Raw genomic sequence first — 24,338 nt, 5'->3', positions numbered from 1 at the left:
CATGCCTCTGAGTGTAAACTGCAAGAAAAAAAAATGCACCACGAACCAACCTTAGAAGGAAACAGACTTTTTGCAGAAGGTTGTGGATCATGAGGACAGTGCTTGGACAAAGTCAGTGAAAGGTAATGCACGATTACAGCTGTAGACTTTACTGCACCTAGCTTGGTTAGTGCAGAGAAAGATCAAGATTGTTTGGATGCCTTTGGTCATTTGGAAAGATTACATGCATCTATAAGACAAGGAGAATCAGCATAACCATCCACTATGCACGGCCTTTGGGAAAAGCCTACCCTATGAAATATCTGAGAACTTTGCCACCCATCATCCATTCAAAAGGAGAGACTATTTTACCATTACTAAGCTGGACTGGTCATTTACCTCCATATCAAACCAACCATTCTGTTCCCTGTTCTCCTGCCTTGCACCCTGCCGGTCAGCTAATACCAAGGGCACCCCAACCACCACCAGGCAGGAGATCCCAAAATCCAGGCTGTGCCACTCCAAACCTGGCAAAGGAGAGTACTGGAGCAGAGTTTGTAACCTTGGGGACTCGGACCATCATCACTGCCACCACTCCTATCTACTCAGCTTCCCCATGCAGGCTAGCATGCTGCACTAGATACTTGAGGGTAACCGCAAGGAACCCTACCGATTGTCAGAACGGTCAGTAGCCCCAGATTAGATGCAGTTGTGGTCAAGCATGCACGCTCCTGCTCTGAAGTCAGAGACTGAAAACGGAGAGTACAGAACGCCACTTAGTCAGTCCCATAGAGATAGAGTTGCACAGTAGTTCATATGCATGACCGCTGCTCTACTCAAACCAGGAACAGCCAGACATCTGTCAATAGGCCGTCAGATACTGCAACTCAAACCAATTCAAGTGATTGCTGTAATATCATAACCCATTCAAAAAAAATTCTAAAACTGCAGGCCATACACGTTACATAGATGCTGACCAAACTTGACCTCTATCTGGTTGGCCAGTCCTGCAATGTGTACGGAGGTCTCCAGACTCTTCCAATGGTAGATGTAAGAGGGATCAAAGAATTTCATCATAACACAATCCTAGGCACAGCACTGTAGCTTTTAGTTTGGTACCATACAGCAAATGATTGAACTCTGTATAAGGAAAAATTCTCCCTAGAATACGTTTCCTTAAAGTGGTTTTCCACTTTATCCTCAGGATAGGTCACCAATATCTGATCGGTGGTGTCCAATCCCCAGCATCATCACCGATCAGCTGTGAACAGACTGCATGTATGCGGCCTCCCCATACATTGTATAGCAGCTGTTGTTCGCATTGCAGCCCAGGTCCGTTCACTTGAACGGGACTGAGCTGGACAGAGGACATGTGACTAATGAGTGACGTCACTGGCCTAGAAAGATTTCACAGGAGCACCACGGCCTCTTCAAACAGCTGATCGGAGAGTGGGGTGGTGTTACAGGAAGGCACTTTGCTGCATAGAATAAGCAGTCCACACGTTACACTTTCTTGGTTTATTTTGCACGTGCTGTACATCAGTAAATGCTGTGGAAAACAAAATAATTACACAAATAAAAATATAAATAACCTTCAGCATTTATACCCCCCATTCTTTTTAACAGCATCAATAATTATTATTTCCTTTTACTCCAAACCAAAAAGGAACAGGTCATTCTGACCGAAGGCTCCTTGACGTTGGAAAGTTAAGTCCAAGTTTGACAAAACAAAACTTCCTTTAAAACAGGATTAAATATCTTAATTTCCAAAAATGGAAGCTCCACCGATCCATGCGGTTTTTGGTAAGTGAAGCAGAGGCCGTTCTGGCAGTTTCATATTCAGAATTTCATGAAGTCACAGCTGCATAGGGGGGCACTGTAGGACACCTACAGGAAAAAAAACACCATTAGGCCAGTACATAGAGTAAAGCCCTTTACTGCAATTGCTGTGAACCCCCCAGTATAACCCTTTATGGGGCTCTGAAATGCCCTTTAAAAGCCCCTGCATCCCGTCTGACATTTTAGGAGAAATGTTCTTTCAGCCAGTAAATGGAAAACCTTAAAAGGGTTTTTAAGTATATGATTGAAGGGATATATGGACCCCCCCTTAAATACCAGAGGACCAGATCACATGGACCATAAATGGACTCTACTTAAGTCCTCGTGCACACAACCGTATGTATTTTGTGGTCTGCAAGATACAGGTGCCTTCCATGTTGCATCGGTTTTTTTTTTTGTTTATTTTGCAGACCCATTAACTTCAATGGGTCTGTGGTCTGCATTCTGTGACCTATTAGGACATTTTCTATCTTTTGCAGAACATACATATGGATCAGTGTGCTTTCCGCATCCATATGTCCATTCCGCAAAAAGCTAGAACATGTCCTATACTTGGCTGCAAGAAGCAGACCAGACTCATTGAAGTCAATGGGTCTGCAAAACTTGCAGACCACCAAATACATATGGACGTGTGCATGAAGCCTGGACACAGGGAAAAGCACATGATCTACACGCCAAGCCAGTCTATAGAGTTGCATTTACCCCATAGTATCGGGCCTGCATTGTGGTATACCACAAATAGTATGGCATTATGTAGTAAACTATGCCATTTCATACAACAGTATGCTTTTCTTTTTACATAATGTGGCCTAATGGTCAACATATTCCACTGTAAGCTTATACTGTTGGATACTTTGAAGGTCTCTATCGGAGGTTCACATCTAGTGTGTGTCAGACGGGTCATTACCATGATCTAACCAGGGTCTCACGTGTCTAGTACTGCAGCTCATTCCATTCAAGCAAGCAGGGCTGAGCATACACCGCCAGCTGTCTGTACGTCACTGTGCCTGGATACTCAATGAAGGGGCCATGGGGGGGGGGGGGGGCAGCCATTATTCCCCACATGTCTGTTTTGGGAACTACTTGCTCTCTGCATATAACAACTCTGGAGCATCCACTCCTATGACTGTTGTGCCATCCTTCTATTATTCCAAGAAATTTATGAATGAATTGCAAGCAGTTTACAATGAAGGTCCATCTGGGTGTTATCAGTTGGGTGGGGGTGATCCTGCACAGCCCGACACTGGCAGCACTGACTGGATAATGCCAGACTGTAGGGACACACCCCAACTGGACCTTCATTGCAGAATGTAATTCTTAAATTCTCAGATTATAATTGTATTTTTTTATTATTACTATTTTTTTTACTATTACCTTATTTTTTAATGATTATTATTAGGGGAATGCAAGTAGTTACCAAAACAGACATGTCAGGAGAGTTGACAGGTTTCTTTAAAAGCCATGTACACCTTTGGGGTCAGTTTTTGTATGACTGCACTTTACTAATTTTAGGCTAAAAGTCATTTTTTTTTGTATGTGTCCTTTATCAAAAATATTGAGTGGTTCTGTAACAAAGGGTTAACTGTTTCTAGCAGTGTAAATCATACTTTCACTTTGTGCCGTCATCTAATAACCCTTATTTGTAATTTACGAATAGGTCATAAACACTTCTTTAAGCCTCATTCTTATCAGTAAGGTAAGGACTGCACTATAATGAGTGTTTATAATGTCAGAGCAGAGATAAGGAGTCCGTCAGCTCCTGGTCTGATGGAAAAGACAGAAAATAAAGATCCCTCTATTACAGAATCTCAGCTCAGTACAGATAAAAGGACTATATTTTTAAGAAAGATAAAATTAAAAAAAAAGGATCTCAAAAAGGAGGAAAATGCAATTAAAAAAAATAAAAAAAATTACCCCCAAAAGGGGTACATGGCCTTTAAGTTTGGTAAAAATCCGAAATTGAATTTAGTCAACTTACTCCATTTTGTCCTCGAGTTTATGGATTGTCTGCTTGTCCAGGTAGCGGCAGAATAAGGAGAGCAGATTGCTAGGCAAGAAAATCGGTTCCACTATGGACGATTTGGAGACATGAGAGAGTTCTTTTGCAACTAGGAAGACCGTATTCGTCCTGGAAAAGGAAGAAATGCAACCTCACTGACACTTCAGTACTCATGCCGGTCTACAACCAAGTATGAACCCCATAACCTACGCCCTGTGTACACCCACCCCAACAACATGACATATCATTAACGGTGTGCACCAAGTAGTATTACCATTTTTCAAAGTCTCCAATGCATGGCTCCATGGGTGTATCGGAAGACAGCAGGCTCTCTCCATGGCTCAGCAGCGCATACAAGAGCGAGATCCCAAACTGGACACAAAAGAACATACCTCGCTAATAAATACTTCTACGAACAGAAATCACACTATGAAACAAGAGTATGACAGAGCAGCTGGCTCCTAGAGGGGGTCCAGGCCAGGAGACATCCATATACCCCAAAAGGGCACCTGGATAGAGGAGGTCTTAATGAGGTGACCTCAAGACAATGCAGTAAAGCCATCTACATGCAGATAATTTGCCAATTTTAATCAGCTGAGCCAACAGTATACAAAATGGCTGACACAGCAGGGTCACATCGGATATTTTTGTCCATTTGACAATGGCATTGAGTGTACCCTTTAATTATACAGTGCAAATTTGTATTTAGGGGTTGAGGGTGTCCATCTGTTTGCCCCCCCTTCCATTGATAACTTAAACAGGGCCTACGTGCTCTCAGTTTGAATGGAGCAGCAGACATACAAAACCATATCCATATGGTCAGGGGTGCACCACCAATGAGGCCAGGTGAGGCAATCTGAGCCTCAGACAGCACCAGGTAGGGGCAGCCGAAGGGAAAGGGTTAAGTTAACAAATTGGCATTGGGGAAAGAGGGACATCATTTCAGTTTTCTCCTCAGGCAGCAGAAAGGCTAAGTGCACCCGTGCATATTGTGATGGTTGGCTTTCAGATTCCTCCCCCCCCCCCACACACACACAGAAAACCAAATGGTCTAACATTACTGTTCATGAACGCAAAGTTTTGCGGGTAAAATTGTGGTATTATCTGTAAGGCTACAGTCACACGATGGTAACATGTAAAGATTTTGAACATCTTCAGGCCTCATGCATGCGAATTGATGCACTTCATCAAATGATCAGTTTTGTGGATCCTTTGACTTCAAAGGGTCCGCTTTTGGCGGACAAGTATAAGACGTGCTATCATTTGCAGAATGAACATACGGATGTAGGTAGCACACAAGTCATCCATGTGTTTTCTGCATCCATATGCCTGTTCTACAAAAAGATAGAACATGTTCTATACTTGTCTGCAAAATGCAGACAATGGACCCATTGAAGTCAATGGGTCAACAAAAGATTGCTGACCGCACATGGACCACATCTGTATTTTGCTGATGCACAGGTTATGGACAAAAAAAAAACAAAAAAAACGGACAGTCGTGTGCATGAGGCCTAAGACTGATGGATCTAAGTTTGTGGTCTACATTTTAGACAGGTTTATCCAGGGGTGGGATTCAAATTTAAACTTTGGAATGGAGGCACCACTGTAATTTAAACAACCGGATCTGGAGAACCCAAGGGAACTGGCTGAATCCTATGCCTGGTTTAGCAGGTCTGTCTCCATAGCGTTTCCCTTCCCGCCTTGCATGGATGAGACAGATCAGTGCTGCGTAGAGAACTTGTTTGATATTTGTCTATATAGAGAGGTTGGCGACGCTGGAGGACAATCTGTAAATCACTTTGTATGAACAAATACCTGGTTCTGGAACGCCAACGTGAGAGGCAAGTCAGGGCTCTCAGGCAAGGTCTTGGTGAGCTCTTGAATGACTCTGATAAGCTCAGTGAATGGAAGACCATTAATTATCAAGGTCAGTGGTCCATAGAGAACGGAAAGAGACTGCAGATAATAATTTAAAGAGTTGTTCAGTATTAAAAAAAATAATAATTATAAACCTGCTCTTGCAAAAACAAAAAAAACAAAAAAAAACAAAAGGTCTACGGGTCATGGATGGTATTGCAGCAAAAAGGACAAAAACTACAATATAAGAAAACCCGTGGACAGATGAATGGCTGTTTCTAGGAGAGCAGCTATGCTGTTTCATCATGTACAACTATTCACACTTGTATGACTGAACAGCTGTGTCACTTACCTTTTCTGTGGTCTCATTTTTAATAAGGAAGGATAAGTGCTGAACCACCGTCAGAAGGATCTCCACCGCCTGCTCACTGTGCAGAAAGGGAAGGAGCCGGGCTGTTAACTTTTTACCCTTCCCAACTTGCAAGAGCTGTAAGAACTCATCTTCAGACTCCCTTAAAGAAGAGGACATGCAGAAATAAAGCTTTGGTTTCCTTGGTCTAAAATGTCCCCCCACATAAACCTTTTACTATTGTTGGCCCAACTTGACATTTTCGGTGGGATCAGCCAACAGTCTAAAGTTTATGGAAAGCTCCAGACAGATACCAGGGGAAAGGAGGATCAAGAGAGGGAAAAATAGATTCTTGTGTAAAAATATAAACTTGTTTGACTCCCTTCTCAGAACATCCAACTGATTAGTCCAGTGCCGGTGGTCACACATGCTCAGTAGTTCAATCCAGTTACCTGGATTTTTGCGCAACCATCCATAAGATAGCACTAACTAGGATCCGCTTCTTCTCACCAGCTCTGAACACATTAGGTGGACGTTCTGACTTCATTAAGCTCTTGTAGTGGCTGAGGGGAAACTACCAATGAAAGATGGAGCCTGCAGATAGAGTTAGGAGGTGATAAGTACAGGATGAAAGTCAACCAAAGTAATGGTCAAACAGAGGTCAACTTAGTCTGAAAAGTAACCCGATAGGTGTTCATTAACCAGTATGACATCATTTAGGTTCACCTTATAAGAGAAAGAACCATTATATTGTTCCTGATACCCCACATAAGAATATTGAATTCAAGTTGTACAAGTACAAGCCACACATACTCCTCACAGCAGCAGGCCCCGATCTTCAAAGCCTCATAGATCCTCTGCACTTTGTAGCTCTGCTTCTGCTGAAATCTGATGTGTTGGTCTTCAGGAATATGAGGCATTCTTCTCTCCATCTCCTCAACCTCCAGCAGCAGCACAAACAGCTGAAAGAAATGATTAGCTGTAAATGTACAAATGTGAACACAAAAACTAAGAAGCCATTTATAGTCAGACTGCCATGATGCAAAACTATGGCCAGCAATCCATGTAAATGGCCTTGCAGTTAAACCAACAGTAGTGGTTCCCAAATCAAATTAAAGTGGGTGTCTATGGTGAGAATTCCCCTGTAGGGCCTTTGATAATAGGTTTAATAAGCCAGAGAACTCCTTGTGGTCCATTCTCACAACCGTATTTCTGGCTGGCCGCACACAGCCGGTACCAGTGTTTTGAGGATCGCAAAATACTTACGGTCGTGTGAATGGACTCTTAAATGGGTTTTCCAGGATTTTGGTATTGATGGCCTATCTTCAGGATCAGTGGAGATGGTGACTGACCTCTCGCCGATCGGCTGTTTCATTGTAATTGGGGCACTAGGCACTGGAACTACACTGCAGTGTCCATCCAGACAGAGCAAAAGGCAATGAATGGAGCCGTGTAGTTCTGGCATCGGAGCCACAACTAAACATCTGATTGATGGACGTGCAACATATTGCACCCCAGCCTAGCCAATCAGATACAGATATCAAAATTCTGGACACCCCCTTTAACTACAACAGGCTGTGCAAAGAACACAGAAGAACTTGCCAACCTTTTCAATATGTTTCAGGACTCTCAACCGCTGGTATCCAAGAGCCTTCATATCCTGGTATAGTAAAAAAATAAATAAAAAAAATTAAAAAATTGGCATGGCCTGAGCGAGCCTGTGTGGTAGTCCTCCTCAGTAATCAGATTTTAATACAATTTTCACTGAAAAGCTAAAAGATTAGTATATAAAGAGACATTTCCGTAGAAAGCAACTGATCTTGCAGGCTTGGGATACATCCTTAAGGGATGGGTCCACAGCAATTCTATTAAAGGATACATAGTGTAATTGCTCTGCTTTACAAAAGCGAGAAATCTGCAACGTAAAGGGACATGCTGCAGATGTAATATCTCCATCGCAGGTTCAGTTAGTTATTACAGCACGGATTTGCCGCATGCAATTCTGCAAAGGATCTGCCATGTGCGTCCGTTCCCTTAAGTTTGAGAATAAAAATAAAAAAATTGCCTTGGGGTTGCAGTGTAATACCATGCATAGCCGCCTTACAGGGCCATACCTATAAGGCCTCATGCACACGACAGTATTTTTTCACGGTCCGCAAAACGGGGTTCCGTTTGTCTTCCTTGATTTTTGGAGGATCACCAGACATGAAAAGTGAAAAAAAAAAAAAATCGAAGTCAAGTTTGCCTTGAAAATGATAGGATAAAAAAAACGGACACGGATGCGGATGACAATCTTGTGTGCCTCCGTGTTTTTTCACGGACCCATTGACTTGAATGGGTCCGCAAACAGTTGTCCGTGAAAAAAAAAAAAAATAGGACAGGTCATATTTTCTTTTACGGACTGAAAACACGGATCACGGACGCGGATGACAAATGGTGCATTTTCCGAGTTTTCAACGGACTCATTTAAAGTCAATGGGGACGCAGAAAATCACGGAAAAACGGAACAGACACGGAACCCAACAACGGTCGTGTGCATGAGGCCTAAGACGAGCATTCAGTGGGCCATACCTTTAAGACGAGTGTACCTTCCGGCTCAGCTGAGCGTGCACGTGTTCAATAGGGAGTGCAGAATAAGCCGCCAACAGACCCACCTGGTGACTGATCATCTCCATGGAAACAAAAGGATCGGGCATGTTGAAATCCAACTGCCTTAATCTTCTTTTGAAATCTGCCATTGGAAGAGCCAGGATGCCCCCTTACACCTTAGATTGGTCATCCAGTCCCGCCAAAATTTACAGGACTGTTCAACATTCCTCTAAAGCCGGGATCAGCAACCTATTGGCGCTCCAGCTGTTGTGAAACTACAACTCCCAGCATGCTCCTTTCACTTCTGTAGGACTTCAGAGAACAGCCAAGCAAGTGTGCATGATGGGAGATGTAGTTTCCCAACACCTGGAGAGCCAGAGGTTGCTGACCCCTGATCTAACGCATAAAGCCACCTTTAGATGTGCACAGGGCCTCGGCTGGAGAAGGGGATTCCACATTAACTGGCCCCCCAAGGCTTGCGAAACAAAAACGAATTGGAGGCAACAGCTGACAGGGCTGGGATCGGAGACAAGTTAGATCCCGGCCAATTAACCCCGTTAGGAGAAAGATCCTTAAGAGGTTAAGAATTAGCACATACAGTAGGGATGTTGCCCGTAATAAGCCATTGGTTTTCGAAGATATTTTCCAATGTTCTGCAAATGATGTCAAATCACTCAGTAGAATGTACTTACTTCATCTGGCATGACGTAGGAGATGGCATCAATTGCTCTTCTGGGGCTATAACAGGTAGAAACAGCAACTTGTCCCAATGAGCCTTCAATATGGACCACTGGGGGGGAAAAAAGGCAATAAAGTCAATAGATTTAGTGAGTCACCAATGGAGTGTCCTAGGGGGTCTCATATGGGAAGTCCATGGCGGTAATTCTCAAAAGTACTAATAGAATCCCTAGAGATACAGGTTGTGTTGGGCCCAGGCTTTGAGGCACCTTCCCAATGACTAGCACTTGTGATTCAGAATTCTCCCTGTAGTCCTGTTCATGATAAAGCCATAAGTAGGTATTTTTCATGGCACTTGGCTCAGCCAGATCACATGCTTCATCATCCGAGGCCAGGAGAACAAAAGTCTTGGGGTTGTCTCACTTTATCAAATGGAATTTATCACGTAGAGAAAGTTAATACAAGCCACTTACTAATGTATTGCGATTGTCCATATTGCCTCCTTTGCTGGCTTCGTTCATTTTTCCGTTTCATTATACACTGCTTATTTCCAGGGGTTATGACCACGGCTGCAGGGCAGACACAAGGTGGCCGGGATGGGAGCTGCTGCGTATGCGTGCCTATGTGTTGTCCCGGCCACCGGAGTCCAATGCTTTTCCCTATAGTGTGCCAGTACGACCACCGCTGCTGGATTACAGGGTGGTCATAATCATGGAAACGAGCAACGTATGATGTGATGGAAAAATTAAGGAGGCAATATGGAGAATCACAATACATTAGTAAGTGCCTTGTATTAGAGGGTGTATCCCATGTCTGTTTCTCATTTTTTTACATTAGTCATCACATAGTACATGACAATCTCTTTCTAACAAAGCTAGAACCAGCCCTGTACCTCACATTGATCCAGAGATCTCCACATTCCACAGTGTCTTTTCTGCTGCAACTCAGGGGGTGTGTCCATGCTCTGCCTATCACAGCTCAGGAGGCAGTTGAAGGATGAAACTGAGCATGTGCGGCCATTTCAGTGACCAGGACAAAGATAAGAAACAAAGCAAACAGCAGGTGGCGCTACACAGATACATTTTATTGAATAACTCCGTGGCTATGCTAAATTTTTAATTAAATGCAATTACAAAAAAGTATTTAGATCCAGGTGCTGGTTTGAAAACTGTAAAATATTTTTTTGTGACAACCCCCTTTAACCTTCTCTACGTGATGAATTCCATTTGCTGAAGCGAGACATAGCCTTTGAAGTGGTTCAGGTGTTTGATACAACTTTTCCTGAATGTCCAGGAGGGTCCCGAAAAAAAAAGACCTTCCAGACAAGTTAGCATACCTCCTGGGTGCTATAGAGACTTCCTTGCTTCTAAGGCTAGTGTAGCCTAGGGAGCAAGGAGGAGATAAAGGGGATGGGCCTGTCTTTAAAGGGAATCTTTCACTAGGATATCACACTATTACCTGCAGCCATATATATTTAGTACTGCACATAAGGAGTCCAGATCACTAGGTTTTATTTTCCTACTGCCATCGGTTACCCTCCTGTCAGCACTCAAAGCTGTGCTGAAATACAGTCTAGACCGCTGTGCCAACATAACGAAGAGGACTGCATTTCACCGCAGCTCTGAGTACTGATGGCGGGGGAAATGGGGGCAGTAGGAAAATGAATAAATAGTCAGCTGGACTTCTTATCTGCATTACTACCCATGTTGTGCTGCAAATAGTTCAAGATCATGGTGATCGATTACCTTTAAAAGGGGTGTGGTCTGTTAAAAGGGCAGTGTCTAGTCCCCAAAAGTAGCATTACAGTGAATTAGTATACCACACAAAGGGTTGAAGACTTGATACATTTATACACATTCATACCAAGGTTTAAAGGTGTTCCCAGATTGACAATTAGCCAATTACAAACTGTCCACCAGTGATCAGCAGTACTCTATGGGAAAACCTGGCAGTATCTGTTCAATTTCCCCTGAAGTGCCACCAACAGGGGAAATTAAGCATTACACTGTGTCCATCTCAAACCAATGGGATGTCCATGTAATGATAGGTCCTCCAGCAATAGATACTCTTTGTAACGTCCCTCCGCTCTGGCTGGAGGACCCCCTCTATTAATAGGGTATATGAAAATGGGATTTCTAAACTGGACAATATACCAGATTCATAGGTTTCAGCTTTCTGAATGTAAGGAGTGACCAGTTTGGGTGGCTCCTTCTTCTTGCGCTCTCCCAAGAGTTCCTCCTCAGCCAGCCGTCTCTCCAGCTTTTCATAATAAGTCTTTTGGGGGGGGGGACACAAGAACAAACAAAAAAAAAAGCATTTTATTGGTTTTGAAATTGTAGAGAAACATTATAGAAGTAGCAGTAGATCTGAAGCTTCATACCTGGTAGTAGTAGTCATCAAGGTGAGGGTTTTCACTCTGCAGCTGGATCATCTGCAGCTTTATTACCCATTCCTTTTCTTTCTGAGACATGAGGCTCGCGTAAGGATCAGGCCTGTGTTCCCACTGCTTGCGGGATGCGCTAGTCAAAAAAATAAAATAAAAATTATATATATATATATATATATATATATATATATATATATATATATATACACACACACCTCTTCAGGTAGGACCATAAAGCATGGAATAAATAAAAAGGCCAAAGAAAGATTTAACCCATGTTCTTCAGAGGCCTTTTAGTGGCATGAGCCAACAAGACAGACGCCTTCTGAAGGGCGCTCACAATAGTTGGAAAGTAATTCACACCAAGGAGCTGTATATCGATAGAAGCCTAGACCAGATCATAGATTGAGAGTCTGCAGGTTGTTGTCCCAAACCACAGTAAACCAAAAGTCATTCACAACATGTCAAACTCTGGAGTTGTCGTCAGGTTTCCTCTTGAAACAGACACCCCTTTAAACCTTTGCTCTTCCTATACTTAGGAAGCCAGTTAGCAGTCCTACTTCTATATGAACAGTCTTAAAGGGAAGGTCGTCACAGATAGGAGCCCAGTGGGTAGAAGAGCAGCGATTTACTGAAATACAAGTTATACTGACTATTTTTCTACAAAACTAAATACAGCTCAGTTCCTCCCGCACACAGAACTACATACTCAATGGGACAGGTTCCCTTTAAGGCCAAAATTAGGAAGGATGAGAAAAATATATGAATCCATCACACCCAGGGGAATGTGCACTGATCCAGCGGTGTGTGTGTGAAGTTTAGGCATAATCCAAGGAAACCTAATCCCAGAGACTGAAAGGCTGCCAGAGAACAGCAACTAAATAGAAGACTAAGTAGTAAGGCCGTGCTGGATACAGACAGTAAGGTACTGCACGTTTGTGGCAATAAGACTTTACTGCTGTGGAAAGAGTTAACCGTCTCCGGCACCTACCACACTTGAGATGGACTGGCCATCTGGAAGAGTTCTGCACCCTGCAGACTGGGCATTGCAGAAAGCATGCCAGAACAGAATTGCATGCTTGTGGTTATTTCGGAAGACTGCGAAGTGTATCTGGAGAGACTCGGAAGATTACCACCATCACTGCTGCTGCCTATACACAACTATTGGGAAAAGCCAACTAATATCCTTCTAAACGATTCCTATTGCTGCTATATGTACTCTAACTTCCACCTTTTCTCTAAAGGGAGACTTTATTTATTGTAACCAAACAGGCCTGGTCAGACTCCATCATCCACACGCCGGCCCTTTATCTACACCTGCCTTCTATCTCACGCCCTGCAAACCATCAACCATCAGGAGCATCCCAACCTCCACCAGACATGAGGCCCCAAAAGAGCCCATGGTGTGCCTTCCACTCACTGCACGCATGGCACAGGGAGAGGCATTAGACACCATAAGGACTATAATCACCCTCATTGCCACTGCCATCACTCCCATCCTCTTGTCCCAACCATCTCCTGGAGGCTGGAGCACTGACAACCTATACCCCCTCATGTGGGAGTGCATCTTTAACTGGAAGCTCTATGGAGAGGTCCATTGTAATCTTTCATAAGGTAGTTTGGGGTAATGCAATCAGCGCAATTATTCGTGTCCATACTGGTCTCCAGATATACTGGTTGCACACACTGACCGAAGTCCTTGGAGGAGACAAGGTGGATTCATGCACTCATTTTGATCAGATCCGTCTCAATCCATACAACTGCGCAGTTTGCCAACTTGCAGTATTTTGGCTGTGTTTGATTGTTCATGCAGCCTTACCTCTGGGGACGTTGTCTCTGACTAAGAATGCGACGGTGTTGAGGATGGAGCTGCGTTACGTGTCCTGGAACTCTACACAGGAGAGAAATATATACATGTTATGGGTTGTATGTAGTATTTTAGCTCAGGTCCAATTAAATTGGATAGGGTTGAGCTGCAATACCACACAAAACGAACCACTCTAAAAGCTTGGTTATCCCACCATAACATATCATCTATCCAGCAGCTTCCTGGTGGGAACCCCACCGATTAGAATGGAGGTACTCGTTTTCCCAAGGGATTGGAGCAATTATCACAAATACAAGCTGCCGATCCATTCAATTTTATGGGACTACCAATGAAAATCCAAGAACAGTGCTTGGCTGTCTCCAGCAGTCCCACAATGAACGAACAACATAGCAGTGAGCACGTGTGACCACAGCTCCAGTCACACGGGGAACTCCCGGGTCCCAATTCTCATGACAAGTGGTGGTTCCTGGGAGCCAGACTCCCCACTGATCAGATCTTTATCACCTAACCTGTGGATAGGTCATTGTTTCGGTGGGACAGCCCTGTTAAGACAATAGATATCCTTTGTTTCCCGCTAACCTCTCAGTCTACCCAATTAGCAAACATCCATTTTTCATAGGTTGTCTAATTTAAGCACTAAGGCTACTTTCACACTAGCGTTTTTACTGGATCGGGCAGGGTTCAGCAATAACACTTCTGTTACTAATACAACCATCTGCATCCATTATAAACTGATCCGGTTGGCTTATCTTACACATAGCCAAGACGGATCCGTCATGAAGTCCATTGAAAGTCAATGGGGGACGGATCAGTTTTCTATTGTGGCAGAGAAAACGGATCCGTCCCCATTGACTTGCATTGGGGGTCATGCCGGATCCGTCTTGCTCCGCATCCAAAGGACGGAAAGCAAACTACAACATGTTGCGGTTTGCTCTGCGGTATGGGAACTCAACTAAACTGAACTCATTTTGGAGCATTCCGTCCAGTTTTGTCCCCATTGACAATGAACGGGGACAAAACTGAAGCGTTTTCCTGGTATTGAGCCCCTATGACGGATCTAAATACCAGAAAACTAAAACACTAGTGTGAAAGTAGTCTAAATTGTCTGCATCAGAATGGACCAGGAATCTGATCAGACCAATACACATACACTTAAGACTATGGACAGCTTCGGGGCAGTTTTACAAAAAAATCAAGTTGCAGAATGTCCCTCCTGAGTTCCCCAAGCTGACAGCACATGTGAAGAATTCTCTAATCTCCTGACCTCAAGCCATATCCTTATCAGTTTGATAAGAGGTTAGCTATAATTATTGCTCATGAGGTCAGTAGATCACAGATAAGGCTTCACATGAGCTGTCAGCTGAGGGAACTCAGAAGGAACTGTATGCAAATGAGATTTTTAACCCCTGCTTCACACAAACTGCTGACATAAAATAAAAATAAGTGCCCCAAAAAGGTGTCTATAGCCTTTAAAGAAGGCAAAGGTGCATTTTAGTTCTTACTCCACTTATTATAGTTTTAAACCTGTAAGAAAACTATCCCATCGTAAAACCAATTTTATAAACTCAACAACCCAAGAAGTCAAGTAGTTCAGATACCTGTGAATTTTTCGCCATCTTTGAAGATCTACTTACTTAAACCTCTGCAGAGTGTTACCCATCGGGCTATAGAAAGGAGAGATGCTAGGACTGGGAGACATAGGACCGAAGTGCATCCTGACCATCTTGGGGGTCACTGGTCTTGCAGGGGTGCTGACGTTGGGAGACATAGGCCTGAAGGGAGTTGGGGACATAAAACCTGGAGACTAGAGAAAAAAAATAAAATAAAAAATTACTAAAATTTGATCAAACACCACGCAGCCATGGCTTTATACTGGAAGTATCACAGTGGAATGTAAAATATCAGTCACCTGACTTACAGTAAAAGGCGGTGGAGGTCTCCTTGGTGGTGTATATGGGAAGGAGGGACGCATGGTGCGAGGCATCAACGGAGATTGCTGAAAATCAACATAGAAGATTAATCCATCAGGGGTGCTAGTAGACCGATGGTACCATGGCGCCCAGACGGTGGTGGAGGAACAGAGTCAGCAAGCTCCACATTTATATCCAAGACCTAAGGCACCAAGCAAAAGACAAAGGGCCCCTGGCACCAGCAACACCATCATGCTTTATCTAGCCCTTCTGAATCAACAAGCCAAACAATAACCAATGGCCACCATAATTTACCATTCATAAGGTCATCTTTGGCTAACTAAACTAGACATGGCTGCCTTCCAAAAAAATAAATAAAATAGATGTTGGAAGAAAACCCCCCCTTTTTTTTTTAGTCTTGTGCAATCTCATTATTCCTTTCCCACCCATAATACCAGGGGCAAACTGGCCATAGACCCTACAGGGAATTTTCTGATGGGCCGATGGCCCTCCTCATTGCCGCTGGCCAGGTACGTACTACTGAGGGAACTGTAGGGGTCATTATTAGAGGAAGGCAGCATGCTAAAAGGTAGGACTGGTTTGGGGTTGTGGCCCATATCTCATCTTGACAGACCCCTGCTCCATATCCATATTAGAGAAAATTGGAGGAGGAACACAACGTGGCAGCTATGATGTCCACCACAGATGGACAGTTTTTGGAGAGTTATTTTGGCTGTACTGTGGCATTTGGTTCTGTGGGATGGTATTCTGTGCTGCACTATGGTATTACTGACCCTGCCAAATTGTATCTGTTCCGTCTACTTGTGTTGCCTTACCTACAACACTAGGGCCACTTTTAGGTAGTTTTTTTTTTCAAGGGCCACTTTAAGTTCCCAGTCCACCACTGCACAACGCCATTATTGCTGCCATGCTTTTACACACAGTGATGGTCGAGACTCAGGAGACGGACTTGAACCATCCTTGTTAGGTGCCAGCTGTATTATACAGCTGACACCCTCCTCTAACAGCCAAGATTAGGGTGAGGGCTCCTTCTGACTCCATTAACCCCCGAAAACTAGATTGAAGATTGCCAAAAGGTTGACATAGCAGCCAGGAGCCTTCAATGCCCTTCAGGCCTGCCATGCAGGGGCGGATTGGCCATTGACCTTACAGGGAAATTTCCCGGTGGGCCGATGCCCAGGGGTCACCTGAGCCCTCCTGAAGGCTGGCCTGTGGAAGTTTTTAGGGATCTATTTTGTGATGGACTGTGGTATTTGGCTCTGTTGGGGTGGTATAATGTGTCAATGTTATTTCTGACCCTTGCCTTCCATCAATTTGGACCCAACTACAAAACTGGACCACTTAGTATTTTTTCCAGGGCCACTTTAAGATCACAGTTCGCCCCTGCTGCCATGTATGGGCGACTATTAGCCCTCCCCAAGGCTCCTTATTGGCATGGGTCTCTGATATCTTACCTGCCTAATGAAGCGCTGCCTGTATGGTTTTGGGGACATCATACCCATTTCAGGGCCTTTGAGTCGCTGTGTACACATGTATCCTCTCTGCATGGGAGAACCTAGGAATTCCAGGTTGGTGGGTGGGATATACGGCGCTTTGTCCATAACCCGCAGAATCGCTTTATCCTACAAGACAAGGTTAAAAAGGTAGACACCTGCCCATCAGCTATCAAGCATTACCTTCCAGCATGGCTCACATTTATCAAAGACATTAAAAAAAATATGTGAGACTTGTTTTTTGCTTTGCTTGAAAAAAAAAACACCAAACACGTTAAATGTCTATGAGTCAAAATGCTCAACAAGGGTTGAAGACAAGACAAAAAAAAAAAAAAAAAAAAAAAAAGTGCACCTCAGGTAACACTATAATAATGGCACTACAGGAATGCATGTTTGTACTGCATTTAATATTTCCAATTAATTTCCATACGACACCTTGAGATGGCATATTTGCCCAATAACTAACTAAAACAACCCTCCGATGGAAAAAAATAAAAAACTAACAAAAAGTATATAAAAAGCACCATACCTATGGTATATGTATAACCACTTTTTATTTTAAAGCACTATTTTTTGTAACTTTCATGCAAAAATGGCAAGGCTCAATGTTACATGTAATGGTCCTATTTTTTTATGGTGCCTGTGTGCACGCCCCATCTGCCAAAGTTGCTTCAGTAAATTATAGCAGACTTGTTAACCCAAAATCGGCCTCCTCATTGCCCTGCATTGCTAATCTGGACTGTTACATCATTGCTCCCTTCCAAGGGCTTCAAGAGAGCCCTGCCTTGCATCTCAAAACCCACTAACACAAAAGGCACCCCAAGTACCACCAGGTCGGAGGCCCAAAACCTGGATATGCCCCTCCCTTCACTGCACAGAAAGCACCAGAGTGAGGATTGCCACCATCACACAATACTGCAGCCATTTTTGTTTCAGACAATATTGCTCCCCGCCCATCTATATATATATCTATATATCTATATATCATACAATACCTCGAGTATCTGTCCAGCTATTGCAGCTGTTCCTTTCGGAGAACCCACCCACAATCCTGAATCCATTCCACTCTGTAAAGAGAACATCATGTCTTAGCTGCCTTGGACTACTGAGCATGACAAAAACCACACATTGGTCGATGAAAGGTTCTTACCAGATCATAACTGGAATCAAATTCACCCCAGCTGGTTCCCATTCCACTGTCAACAACGGCACTGTCAACGCTCTGCAAAATAGGAGTGGTAGTCCTGGTCGTTAAGAATAGACAAAAAGGGGATTTACTAACCCTAAGATTTAAACTGCTTTCACATGGCCGTGTGTGGTCAGTGTGATGGGCGCAGCTCATCTGCCCCAACTTCACCGCTTCCTGATATGATGTATCATTGGACGGCAACAGACTATTACACCGATCCCCCCCCCCCCCCAAGCTAGTTACCAATTTACTAAACTTTTTTGTGAGAAATAACAGTAAGGGCAAAATGTAGAGTTCAGAGGCCGGCTCTTGAATATATTTTATTAGAGGCGACGCTAGGCACCGGACCGAGGGGTGCGGCTGGGCACAAAGTTAGGAAAGGACACCCCCTTGGGCACCTTATGCAAGTTATTAGCATATCACTAAAATCTTTTTTATAAAGAAATAAATCAAGACTATTAGTTAATAAGGTCATCATTTAATACAGCTCAGGGAGACCTACAAGTAGCTATGTTTTACTGTAGGGGGTAAAATGTGGTGACAGAATCCCTTTAAGCCACATTATCAGTAAGATAAGAACTGAACTTTAATGTGTGTTTATAATGCCAGAGAGCTAAGGGAGCCAGTCAGATTAGCTGGATGAAGGAGCAGAGCGAAAATTCAGATCCCTGTATTGGAGCATCTCCGTCATGTACAGAGAAAAGGGTTCTATATTTGTAATAAAGACCAATTTAAAATGACCAATGCGATAAACAAATTCCCCCAAAAAGATGTACATAGCCTTTAAACTTGATCCAAACAAGGGTCAAACAGAATACACAGTATGCCTATAGACGGCCAGGCAACATTGCATTCCTTCAATAAGCTTCTTTCTATCCCACATCAGTGAAGGTCTATAGCAGTTCTGCTAAAACATTACCTCCAAAGTTGGCCTCCCATGAACAGCTCTCATCACCGCCGGATCTCCCAAGTTCGTGTACTCAGTCCGTGAGCTTGCAGAAGGACTCCCTTCCATTTCCACAGACAAGTTCACTTCCTTTATGGATTCCACCACAGCCTTCACGTCTCGTGTGATCTCATATGGATCTGGTACATCCTCAGGCTGGATTTCTTTTCCATTTTCTTCTTCGTGGTCTAGATTTTTTACTATCTCAGGTTCTCGGACTGAAGTTAGTTTCACAACTAAATCTTCCTTAGGGTTCTCTTCTTCGGATTCTTCATGATCTTTAAAAACAAAGGTAGACGCACCAAGATTTAATACATAAACCTATCGAGTCAGATTTACTTTACCTGCTTATAACACAAATGGCATAACCTTAGACATGCAATTTAAAGATGCGCAAATACATTACAGCAGCTCATGCCGTATGAGAAGTTTACTGCAAGGGTAGACACTTACCCAACATACGAAATGTTGGCTACCTGGCTTTTTGTACTGAAGTTTTGAGCCAAAAACTTGGTCAGTACTCACATTTTAACCCCTTCCTGACATATTGGGCTTTAAAGATGGCGCCCACTCAGAAGCAGAGTAGGCACCATAATCTCCAAGTGTCTGATGTTTTACACATACTGTCTGAGTCTGATTGGCAATAATGCTTGTCGCAGACTTGACCCTTCAGATGCCGGGGTCAGTTGTGAAGGCTCCGAGGTCTGTTGGCAGGGCTTGATAGCAAGGGAGAGATTCTCCCACTGGATTCAATGATAAATCATTGCAGTTTAAGTCTCCTAGTTAAGAGTAGGGCCTCTTTCACATGGGCATCACGTGTGAGGGCGTCAAGCCGGGCTGCGCGAACAAGTGGATGAGGTGAGTTAAATATTTTTTTTTTACCCCTCCATCCCTAATTTACTTAACAATCTGTATTAGGAATGCCATTTTCCCTTATAACCAGGTTATAAAGGAAAATAATAGTGATCGGGTCCCCATCCCGATAGTCACCTAGCAACCATGCGTGAAAATTGCACCACATCCGCACTTGCTTGCGGATGCTTGCGATTTTCCCGCAGCCCCATTTACTTCTATGGGGCCTGCGTTGCGTGAAAAACACACAATATAGAGCTTGCTGAGATTTTCACGCAACGCACAAGTGATGCGTGAAAATCACTGCTCATGTGAATTGAAGTGAAGTGAATAGGTCCGGATTCAGTGCAGGTGCAATGTATTCAACTCACGCATTACACCCGCGCAGAATTCTCGCCCGTGTAAAAGGGGCCTAACCCTTAGAAACAAGCAATGTATAATGCAATGGAAAAATGAATCAAGCCAGGAAAAAACAGGCAATATGGACAATCATAATACATTAGTAAGTGCCTTCTATTAACTGTTGACATCATAAAAAGCCATTTGCTGAAGTTAGACAACCCCCTTTAAAGGCCAATACGTCAGTATTCTACAGTTTGTTGTCCGGCCAGCTGTATACTACCTATATTGAACAAACATATACCGGTAAACTATTAACCAATTTAGACATCCCAACTACTGCCAAACCAAGAAGATGCAAACAAGGTTTTCTAGTAATCTTGGTTTTACAAGCAACAAATACAACATGAAGGCCAATTCAACACCTACCAAATCCAAAAGTCACCTCGTTGTACAGATCTATTTCTTCATCCTCTTCGGCCATTTCTTCCAGTAAGGAACCTTCTTCAGCCAGATAAAAATCCTCTGGCAGCTATGAAGAGAAAAGACATAGCTAGTCATTCCATCCTGCCCTCCCATGTACTCCCAGCACCTGCTTGATGGACCAGCAAGCCAATCACAATGAATTGCAAGCCAGTCATGCCATTTTGCAGGTTTTGACTTAAAGCCAAGTCTTCAGGAAAGGTCAGAGACATAACCTAAGGCTTCTGGGCTCCAATACAAATTCTATACTGCACCCACTTCTCCACAGTCAAGTACCATTATACAATAATTGACCCAAAAAAAGGGAATGAAGCTTTCTATGTGCGAATGTAGTGATAAGGCTACTTTCAAACTTGCGGTAACAGGGTCCAGCAGGCTGTTCCGAAGGGAGGGGGGGGGGGGGGGAACAGCCTGCCAGCTTTGTGCCAACGCTAGACATAGTGCCACCGGAAGTCTATTCAGGCCCCATTTACTACAATTATGGTGAATGGGGCTGGAGCAGACTTCCGGCAGCACGGTGGGCTAGCATTAGCATGGATCCGGCAGGCTATTCCCCCATCGGAACAGCCTGCCGGACCCAGCTACCCCAAATGTGAAATTAGCCCAATATATGAAGGCAATAACAATATTCAAGCAAAAGGAGAAAAGTTTATTGGGGAAATATGTTGAAATGAAAGGAGGCTCTAGGAACCTGTTGGGCCAACTCTAGCCTGGATACAAGATGGAATACAGCCTCTAGCCTGGATACAAGAGGAGATAGTCGGACATTGATGCATATAGGTTCTGTATGTTATCCAGTGGCACATTTGGCCTCAGAAGTTGCAGATCCTGTAGTCCCATAAATGCTCGATTGGTGATAAATCTGGTTACCAGGTAGGCAAGGAAGCATTGTAATCATGGAGATGTTCCTGGGAAACCCTTGCTGCGTTTAGGCGAGAATTTTCCTGCTTAAAAAAATTAAAATAAAAAAATAAAAAATAAAGTATGCCAGTTGGAGGTCCTGCCATGAGAGGAACACACGTGGCAGCAGGATGTCCTGTACATATTGCTGAGCTGTTAGTGTCCCTCCTATTACTACTAGGGGTGACCAACTGTCACATGCGATGTCTCCCCAGATCACCACACCAGCAGTTGGGGCAGTGTGTAGCTCCACAGCAAAGGCAGGGTTGAAGCATTGACCACCAGGCATCCATACTCGCACTTGACCATTGTTCATCCAAACAGAGCATGGATTCGTTGCCAAGGGTAATAGGGTTCCAGTGTGTACAAGTCCAGGTTTCTCATTCATAACACCACTGCAAACTGAGGCGGTGGCTGGCTTTTAATGGCAGGACACAATGAGCACCATGACATCAAGTTTCCCTCTAAGGGCTTGTAAATGGTTCAGGCAAAGAAAGGAGTGCGTAATAAAGAAGCTACCTTGGTCTGGATCATGGACAATGAAACTGGGAGCTGCTTGTGCTTCTCAGCAGATCAAGTGATCCTCTAGTGGTGGTCTGTATGGGCTGTCTAGAGCTTGTTCACCATTTGTGCATGCCCTCATGTAACTACTGCCTCCAACACTTTCTTAACAGCTAGGTCAGAACGGCCTAGATGGCAGGAAGTTTGTTGAATCAACCATCCTGCTTCTCAGACCAATGATGCTCCCCTCTCAAAGTCTGTCAACTGGGGAAAATATCTTCAATAGCGGCCTAGAGCAGTATAGCAGACCGCGATCTCTCACCAAGAGGCACACTACCCAAAAGTAGCCTCTGAGCCTTTTTATAGGGCAGCGGGGAGGCACAACCCAGTGTCTAATCAGACCACACAGGCAGATACGTAAATGATTACATATCTGCCTGGGACATAATTGCATGCTGAATTTCGCAGCGGACATTTCTATTTGGGTGCGGTATTTGTGTTTTTTTGTCAACATGTATAATAGTGTCTTATGTGGCAGAAGGACCTTTAGAACCTTTTGCCTGTTACTAGAAATCTTACTGAACTGTACAATACCTTTTAAGGTCTATCAGATATACTCCCTACCCTCTGTATCCCAGTCTTCAGAGCCATTGAAACCACTTACAATCTGTTCCGAGTTGAGATTCATGGTTAAGAAGCCTCAAAAACAACAAGGCGAAGAGTTTACGGGACTTATAACCTGTTGGAATAAAAACAAAAACAGAAGTTGGATGGAGCATACACTGATCTGTGGACAGAAAGCATCTGCAAATTGATCAAATCCATCCAGATAAAGTCAAAGCTATGAAATGCAAATAGTAAATACCTAAACCTTCAATTAAGGCCTCATGCACACGAACCTATGTTCTTTCAGTGTCCGTTCTATTTTTTTGCGGACCGTATATGGAATAATTCTATATCTATACACACACACACACCTAAAGAATTATTAGGAACACTTGTTCTATTTCTCATTAATGCAATTATCTAGTCAACCAATCACATGGCAGTTGCTTCAATGCATTTAGGGGGGTGGTCCTGGTCAAGAAAATCTCCTGAACTCCAAACTGAATGTCAGAATGGGAAAGAAAGGTGATTTAAGCAATTTTGAGCGTGGCATGGTTGTTGGTGCCAGACGGGCCGGTCTGGGTATTTCACAATCTGCTCAGTTACTGGGATTTTCCCGCACAACCATTTCTAGGGTTTACAAAGAATGGTGTGAAAAGGGAAAAACATCCAGTATGCGGCAGTCCTGTGGGCGAAAATGCCTTGTGGATGCTAGAGGTCAGAGGAGAATGGGCCGACTGATTCAAGCTGATAGAAGAGCAACGTTGACTGAAATAACCACTCGTTACAACCGAGGTATGCAGCAAAGCATTTGTGAAGCCACAACACGCACAACCTTGAGGCGGATGGGCTACAACAGCAGAAGACCCCACCGGGTACCACTCATCTCCACTACAAATAGGAAAAAGAGGCTACAATTTGCACGAGTTCACCAAAATTGGACTGTTGAAGACTGGAAAAATGTTGCCTGGTCTGATGAGTCTCGATTTCTGTTGAGACATTCAAATGGTAGAGTCCGAATTTGGCGTAAACAGAATGAGAACATGTATCCATCCTCTGATGGCTACTTCCAGCAGGATAATGCACCATGTCACAAAGCTCAAATCATTTCAAATTGGTTTCTTGAACATGACAATGAGTTCACTGTACTAAAATGGCCCCCACAGTCACCAGATCTCAACCCAATAGAGCATCTTTGGGATGTGGTGGAACGGGAGCTTCGTGCCCTGGATGTGCATCCCTCAAATCTCCATCAACTGCAAGATGCTATCCTATCAATATGGGCCAACATTTCTAAAGAATGCTATCAGCACCTTGTGGAATCAATGCCACGTAGAATTAAGGCAGTTCTGAAGGCAAAAGGGGGTCCAACACCATATTAGTATGGTGTTCCTAATTATTCTTTAGGTGAGTGTAATATATATATATAGATATATATATATATATATATATATATATATATATATATATATATATATATATATATATATATATATAAATAGCTGTTCCGTAACAAAATACGGAATGCACACTGACGTTATCCGTATTTTTTGTGGACCGCAAAATACATATGGTCGTGCGCCTGAGGCCTAAA

At 43.5% G+C, this 24,338-nt stretch overlaps 1 protein-coding gene across 1 annotated transcript; it reads right to left on the bottom strand.

Annotated features, from left to right (window-relative positions):
* Nucleotides 1-1,786: 1,786 nt before the first annotated feature.
* PATL2 (PAT1 homolog 2) lies at nucleotides 1,787-22,881 on the bottom strand. The gene is made up of 19 exons (XM_040421762.1): nucleotides 22,803-22,881; nucleotides 20,684-20,786; nucleotides 19,037-19,341; nucleotides 18,079-18,150; nucleotides 17,924-17,995; nucleotides 16,890-17,057; nucleotides 15,423-15,500; nucleotides 15,139-15,308; nucleotides 13,496-13,567; nucleotides 11,671-11,809; nucleotides 11,444-11,564; nucleotides 9,305-9,402; nucleotides 7,630-7,683; nucleotides 6,837-6,985; nucleotides 6,027-6,186; nucleotides 5,633-5,773; nucleotides 4,092-4,189; nucleotides 3,797-3,946; nucleotides 1,787-1,866 (listed from the first exon to the last, which is right to left on the bottom strand). Exons 1-19 carry the CDS (start codon nucleotides 22,824-22,826, stop codon nucleotides 1,827-1,829), a joined length of 2,214 nt encoding a protein of 737 aa, XP_040277696.1. The 5' UTR covers nucleotides 22,827-22,881; the 3' UTR covers nucleotides 1,787-1,826.
* Nucleotides 22,882-24,338: the final 1,457 nt, after the last annotated feature.

The sequence above is a fragment of the Bufo bufo genome, chromosome 3, assembly GCF_905171765.1.
Source record: "Bufo bufo chromosome 3, aBufBuf1.1, whole genome shotgun sequence".
In the NCBI taxonomy this organism is placed as follows: Eukaryota; Metazoa; Chordata; class Amphibia; order Anura; family Bufonidae; genus Bufo; species Bufo bufo.
This window is presented reverse-complemented; position numbering and strand designations above follow the sequence as displayed.